The 7500-nt window shown below is 47.2% G+C and overlaps 2 protein-coding genes across 2 annotated transcripts in view; both read left to right on the top strand.

Moving 5' to 3' along the window:
* The window catches only part of LOC121700216, a 1725899-nt gene that overhangs the window by 1525519 nt on the left and 192880 nt on the right, over positions 1 to 7500 (top strand).
* The window catches only part of LOC121700233 (chromobox protein homolog 6-like), a 9048-nt gene that overhangs the window by 1008 nt on the left and 540 nt on the right, over positions 1 to 7500 (top strand). Inside the window, exons 2-5 of the mRNA XM_042083087.1 lie at positions 2 to 45; positions 752 to 817; positions 5877 to 5943; positions 6578 to 7500. The exon at positions 6578 to 7500 is cut by the window's right edge and continues 540 nt beyond it. Of these exons, the coding sequence (XP_041939021.1) occupies positions 2 to 45; positions 752 to 817; positions 5877 to 5943; positions 6578 to 7500 (1100 nt within the window). The remainder of the gene's footprint in view (position 1; positions 46 to 751; positions 818 to 5876; positions 5944 to 6577) is intronic.

The following is a 7500-nucleotide window of genomic DNA, read 5'->3' as shown; positions in this document are numbered from 1 at the left end:
GGGACATATTGAATATCTTGTGAAGTGGAAGGGATGGGCGATAAAGTAAGTAGCCTTCTAGTTTTACATAGGACTTGTGTAATACTGACCTCGACAACGTCTTTCTAGTCTCTGTAGCCTACTACTGATTGCTGTATCACACATTTCTCACTATAGCATGATAATGAGAATCACATGGTGTCCTGGTGATCCTATAGGGCAGTGTTTCTTAAACAATTGGTCCGCGAGCAGACTTGGTAAAAAATAATATAGATGAGTTGTTTGCAATATTGAACCAACTTGTATGTAAATCCAAACAGTTCTGCAACACTGCCTGTGTAAGATATGCCAGTTTAAATCATATGAATCCTATGACACAATAAGCAAGGTGCAAAGACAATTAGCAAGGTGGTTCAGTGAGTAGGCCTTGTGTCTATTAGCTAGGTGGTCCGTGAGTTTTTTTTTTTACTGGTTAAGTGGTCCTTGATCTGAAAAAGTTTGAGAAACACTGCTATAGTGTAACACACATTTCTCACTATAGCATGATAATGAGAATCTCATGGTGTCATGGTGATCCTATTATAGTGTAACACACATTTCTCACTATAGCATGACAATAAAAAATCTCATGGTGTCATGGTGATCCTATAGTCAGTGTAACACACATCTCTCACTATAGCATCATAATGAGAATCTCATGTTGTCATGGTGATCCTATTGTAGTGTAATGTGTACTGCACTGACGGGCTCCTCTGTTGCTAACACCCTGCAGACACAGCACTTGGGAACCGGAGGAGAACATCCTGGATGACCGGCTCGTCACCGCCTATGAGCAGAAGTGAGTGCTGGAACTTGCCCTCTGTCATGCACACACACACACACACACACACACACACACACACACACACACACACACACACACACACACACACACACACAGACCTCTGTCATGCACACACACAGACAGACCTCAGTCATGCACACACACAGACAGACCTCGTCATGCACACACACAAACAGACACCTCACTGTGTGTTGACTGTGTGCTCTGTGTGTCTCACTAATTCACGGATGAGATAAATGCAGAGACCAAATTCCTTGTATGCGCAGGTATACTTGGCCTATAAACCTGATTTACATTTACATTTTTACACAGGCAGATATACAGGCAGAGATACAGCACATACATTAGGCCTGCCCTATGCACATACATACAGACAGATAGAGGAAACAGAATATAGTATGCACACTCTTTAAAGCAGCCCTAAAGAAGATTTGCTCTTGCGGGTCCCCCTACAGTTGAGAAGCGCAATAATAAACAAACTAAATATGTTTGTTTGTTGTACAATATGCGCCTTTTGCTACAAAGTATGAACTTAACTCCAATATAATAGAGAGGGAATGCACTAAAAGCAGTCTGTAGTAAAAGATCTCCAAATTCCAAAGTACCAGCTCTTTTCCGTACCGTTTAATACCTGTTCAGAGTGCGGTGGAGATGCCGTTCGCCCTAATAAGAGTTTATGTGCCGTCTAAACGATTTTGGAAACGTTATTTTAAGGGCACAAAAACGCTGTAGGGGGCCTTTAAGAAATGATGAGTATAGTGGTCTAATAATAAATAAAAAACAAATATATGCATCAGAGTTTGTTTACATTAACTCCTCAACTGCCGTGTAGACCGGTAATTGTAACCTTTTACCTTTTGTTTCAGTCTTGACATGTGAAGTGTCAGACAATTTGGACACTAGTTTGGATATTAAAATCATTCAAATGCGTTAAGACTAGGCAAGCGCTCCTGTCTGCACCACTCTATGTGCATGTCCTGAAGTATGAGCATGCCACGTGCAATCAATGCACAGATATTATGTTATTATTAGTAGTAGTATTATTATTATATTATTATACTATTATATAATCATATTTAATGTTTGAACCTCAGTGTATACCTGAGTCAAGGGGTGAAATGTTCTGAGAGTTTGTTGTGGTTAACGTTGGAGCCTTGCTGCATCCATGCACAGACTATCCAAGAGTGTAGAAAAAGCTTGTTGTATACATTTTAGGGGGGAGATTCATGAAACCTCTTGTATAACCTCTTGTATAATAGGATATGATATCAATCTGTTAAAGGAGAATTCCGGCGATTTTTCACATAGATCTCTGTTTCGCAAGGTCACAGAGTATTGTTAGAGATATATATGAAAAATCACCAGAATTCTCCCTTAACTCCTTTTTGTGCCGTATGTTCTCTTAATAGACGAGTATCAGATCCTTCAAGATAAGAGGTTCCATGATTTTCTTTTAGTAATTTTTTGTCAATACCTGGAGACATTTTTTCCTCGTAATTTTTCTTCTAAAGACTTATTGGCACCAGAAATCTTCACAGAACCTTGTTGCAAATTTGAGTTTTAAGTCCACATGTCTTGGTTGCAACAAGCCACACATGCAAGGTCAGCAAGGTTACACAAAAATCGCTCTTTCAGAACAAAGAGAAGTAAATTCTTGAGGTAATTCTTCAAAACTCTGAAAGCTGTATTATATGTCTGTCTTATTAGATGTGCTCCCAATGAGCGCAAGTCCACTGAGAGCTGTGTGTAAAAGTTGCCGACGTGTTAATGGTGGGCTATGAAGAGATCTGTTATCAATGTATCAGCGCTGGAGGCTACTTCCACTGTGCCGGGGATCAGGGGGCCCTTGTTTCCAAGATGGCGGCTAGTTTTAATGACCTCATGCTGGTTGCAGCATTATTTTACGACGATATTGAGGAGCAGACGTCTAGCAGGCCCTTAAGAGTCAAGCGGTTCACACGCGCGCGCACGCACACACGCACGCACGCACGCACGCACGCACGCACGCACGCACACACACACACACACACACACACACACACACACACACACACACACACACACACACACAGAGTGACACACACACACTCACACACACACATGCACACACACACAGACACACGCACACACACACACACACACACTCACACACACTCACACACACACACACACACAGACACACTCACACACACACACACTCACACACACTCACACACACACACACAGACACACACACACACACACACACACACACACACACACACACTCACACACACACACTCACACACACACACTCACACACACACACACACACACACACACACAGGCAATCTCTTGGAGTCAAGCGGTTCACACGCCCCCTCTGCCTCCCTCTCAGACTCCTCTCCTCTTCTTTTGGTGCTCTTGTTCTTTTCTTCTCTTTGTCTTCTCTTCCTCTGTTGCCTCTCTGCATTCATGCTCTTTCTTTTCTTTGTCTTTCTCTCTCTCTAGGGTCGTATATTTCATCTTTTTTAGTCTCTCTCTCTCTCTCTCTCTCTCCCCCCCTCCCCCCCCCACACACACACACACAGAGACTTCAGTCACACACACACACACACACACACACACAGAGACTTCAGTCACACACAAACAATTGCCTTTCTTTGTCACTGTCTTTTTTCTTTCTTTCTTTCTTTCTTTCTTTCTTTCTCTTTCTTTATTTCTTTCTCTTTCTTTCTTTCGTTCTGTCTATTCGTGGCCATGAGTTTTGTGCTGTTTCTCACATCTCTGATTGACTTTGTGGTCTTCTGTTATATATGTGCACACGCATGCACATTGTGTGAGTGTGTGTGTGTGTGTGTGCGTGCGCGTGTGTCTGTGTGTGCGTCTGTGTGTGTGTGTGTGTGTGCGTGTGCGTGCGCGTGCGCGTGTGTCTGTGTGTGCGTCTGTGTGTGTGTCCGTTGGGCCCCCTGCCTCTGAAGTGGTTTGAAAGGCAGACAGGCTGACAGGAAATGCTCAGCTGAAACAGAGAATGCAACAGGAAGGTAGATGGCCGTTGGTCGCGGCTGCAGACCCAGGGCAAATAGAAAGCGCTTTCAGACATACGTGTAAGACCGGAGGTTCTGCCGATGTTAAACGGTGGGGCCGTATATCTGAACGACATAACCGGTCATATGGAAGTCCGAATTCACCCGGTGTTTATACTACTCCCCCCCCTAGTATTTCCTCCGGACATTATGTAAATGTGCTGTGTCTGAACGAGGAGTAGAACATGCGGTTAAAATTCACACCTAGTGAGAGGGCGTGTTGGTGACGTTTCTTTCGTGCGTCCATGTGGTTAGATCTGACTTACATGCCAGTGTTATGATGGAGTGGCATAGTGCTGTCCCAGAAAATCTCCGACCTGGAAAGATGCAGACATCACGGAGCTACTGTCCACGAGGGCATACAACATTTTGATAGAACACCTGAAGGGAACGTTAGAGACACGTTAGCCTCCAACTGCATGGCAAGGACAAACGAATTCAGAAGACTGGATCATCATAAGCAGAAGGCGCTGAAAAGGCAGTAGCCTACAGCGACGTTGTTGACGACAATAACAGGAGTATTTAATAAATTGTTAGCCAACACGGTTTTCTGTTCATTGATAGCCTTCATGACCTGCTGAGCTCGCTGATATTTGCTGAGCATATATGCCTAGAGAAAATGAAAACTTTGTTCCAAGCTCCTTACGTAAATGCGACACATGGGGAGAGGATGCTTTTGGAAAAAATAAACCATGAAAAAACGAACAACTTCACTGTTATTAATGTTAGTATTTTGTTTGTTACTTAAAAACGTTGTATGATCTTGAAGTCTTGAGTTAGCCTACTGAATTGGCTGGTAGCCTACCATAAAGTTTGTGCATGCTCTCTCTCTCCAACGCAAACCAGATTTGGGGTTCTATAGCTAATTCTGGTACATAACGTTGAAAACAGATAAATGTGTTTATTTGAAGCACACATACAAATACTGTAGGCTAGGTCAATTTCAAGTGCGCACTTACGCGACTAGCCTACTTCAAGTATTAGCCTATGCACAATAGATTTCTCTTCTTTAGTCTACATAATGCATAGGCTACATTTTGTAAACAAAAAGCAGCTGTGACAGGCAGCGGCCGCATATATTCTGCGTCATATCTCGCATCTTGTGAACTCTACAAGCCCCCACCCCTCACTCGACAACCACACGGAGATTCTGTAATGTGCGTGTATGTCGTTCACACATACGTCCGTATAAGGTCAGTATTAGGTCCGCAGGTTAGCATCATATCTGAATCATCCGAAGGGTAGGACCTCCGTTTGACAAACCTCCTCATATACTCCGGAGGTTATATCTGAAAGCGCTTATACATAAGAGACACTCTTTATAGAGACGCTCTTTAAGGGGCCTGGCTGCAACACCAGGGCAAATAGAGACGCTCTGGCTGCAGCCCCAGGGCAAATAGAGACGTTCTTTAAGGGGCCAGGCTGCAACACCAGGGCAAATAGAGACGCTCTTTAAGGGGCCTGGCTGCATCGGCGTTGACTTCAAGATCTCTGTTGTGCTTTTTAGCAGCACACAAATCTAAAGCCGTTTCCTTTGTTAGACCTTGTTTGGAAAGCCCTTTGTTGCCATTTCCGAGTGTTATTTGTGCCTAAGTGCGGCATTATTCTCATTTGCATACATAAAGCTTTTAAAATGATTTATTGCAGGGTATCAAAAGGCGGTGGAAAATAAGGTTAAATATGCCTAATGTGCTTTCAAGTCAAAGCGTGCAAAAGCCCATTAAACCCAAGAGCTTAATATGATTTGAATAAATGTAAGATGAGGCAGTATAATAAATGTAGAATCGAAATGAGCTATTTATTTATACACACAATTATGCAGACTTTTTAAGGACACACAACGTTTCTTTGAAAATGATGCTGCATAATTACATATTAGCATGCCTTCTATCGAGCTGTTTTTGAATTGTTTTATTGTCTTGTTGGTGTTGATCCCTGAGGAGCTGTGATTGTAGCACTTACATGTCTTCCTCTCCAACTCAACACAGAGAGCGGGAACAGGAGATGTACGGGCCGAAGAAACGAGGGCCCAAACCCAAGACGTTACTGCTGAAGGTGAGATCACACCCATAGAGCTTAAAGGCGCAGTCAGTGGTCTGTCTCCTGTCCTCTGGTCATTGGTCATCAGTCAGACCCACAGGGCTTAAAGGTGCAGTCAGTGGTCTGTCTCCTGTCCTCTGGTCATCAGTCACACCCACAGGGATTAAAGGTGCAGTCAGTGGTCTGTCTTCTGTCCTCTGGTCATCAGTCAGACCCAGTGGGTTTAAAGGTGCAGTCAGTGGTCTGTCTTCTGTCCTCTGGTCATCAGTCAGACCCACTGATGCTAAAGTGTTGTCTTTGATGTCATGGCATTTAAGGGAGAGCTTTTTATATATCAGGTAGTTCATTATCAGCACCACTGTTACAGTACAGGGGCTGGACTGGAGTGATTGGAAACACTGTTGCTCTCTCTCTCTCTCCCTTCCTCTCTCTCTCTCTCTCTCCCTCTCTTCCCCCCACCCCTCTCTCTCTCTCTCTCTCTCTCTCTCCCTCTCTCTCTCCCTCTCTTCCCCCCACCCCTCTCTCTCTCTCTCTCTCTCTCTCTCTCTCCCTCTCTCTCTCCCTCTCTTCCCCCCACCCCTCTCTCTCTCTCTCTCTCTCTCTCTCTCTCTCTCTCCCCCCTCTCTCTCTCTCTCTCTCTCTCTCTCAGGCTCGTGCTCAGGCAGGTGCTGGTCCATCCCGCATCCTTCCGCTCCGACAGCAGCAGCAGCAGCCTCCAAAATCTTCCCCCCGACCCCCCCAACCCGCCCGACCCCCCCATCCACCCCCCTCGTCCTCGTCCTCCTTTCCTTCCTCCTCCTCCTCTTCCTCCTCCCTGTCCAATGCCAAGCTCCAGTCCGGTGCGGCCCAGCACAAGCTGAAGAAGGACATCCACCGCTGCCACCGCATGGCTCGCCGGCCCCTGTCCCGCCCCGACCTGCTCTCTCAGCCAATGGGATCCTCCGCTCCCCTCTCCTCCCGCCCCCCCTCCTTCTCCGAGACGGTGCGCATCCTCAACCGCAAGGTGAAGCCCAGGGAGGTCAAGCGAGGTCGCATCATCCTCAACCTCAAGGGCGTCGACAAGCCGGGGAGTGCTAGCAAGGCCCCCTCGGCCAATCAGAGGACTCCGATGCAGCCCCCGCCGCTGCTGCAGCAGCAGCCCAACGCGGCCCACCAACGTCCCTCGTACGCGGGCCGGCCGGCGGTTCTGTCGCGGAACCGGGTCGTGGCGAAGAACCGCAGGCTCGGCGGCGAAGTTCCGTATCGGGGGCTCCAGACGCCGCTGAAGGTGCCCACCTTCCCCCTGCCCCCCAGGAGGACTCTGGGAGCCCAGCAGGCCGACGCCAGCGCCGACCCGACCCACCCCCGGTCAGGCGGACCGGGCATCGCGCCCGCTGCCCCCACCAAGCCCGTAACGGCTGTACCGGACCCCACGGGACTAGGACAGCCCCAAGCCGCCTCCCCTGAGAGTCCGAGTCCGGCACCCACCGGCTCTGCCCCCCCCTCACCAGCCCAAGCTCTGCACCCCCCCGTGAAGGCCCCCTGGGTCTCCAGACCCCCGTCTGACCGGCCCACGCTGCTGGACCCCGGCGA

Source organism: Alosa sapidissima, chromosome 24, assembly GCF_018492685.1.
Source record: "Alosa sapidissima isolate fAloSap1 chromosome 24, fAloSap1.pri, whole genome shotgun sequence".
Lineage (NCBI taxonomy): Eukaryota > Metazoa > Chordata > Actinopteri > Clupeiformes > Clupeidae > Alosa > Alosa sapidissima.
This window is presented reverse-complemented; position numbering and strand designations above follow the sequence as displayed.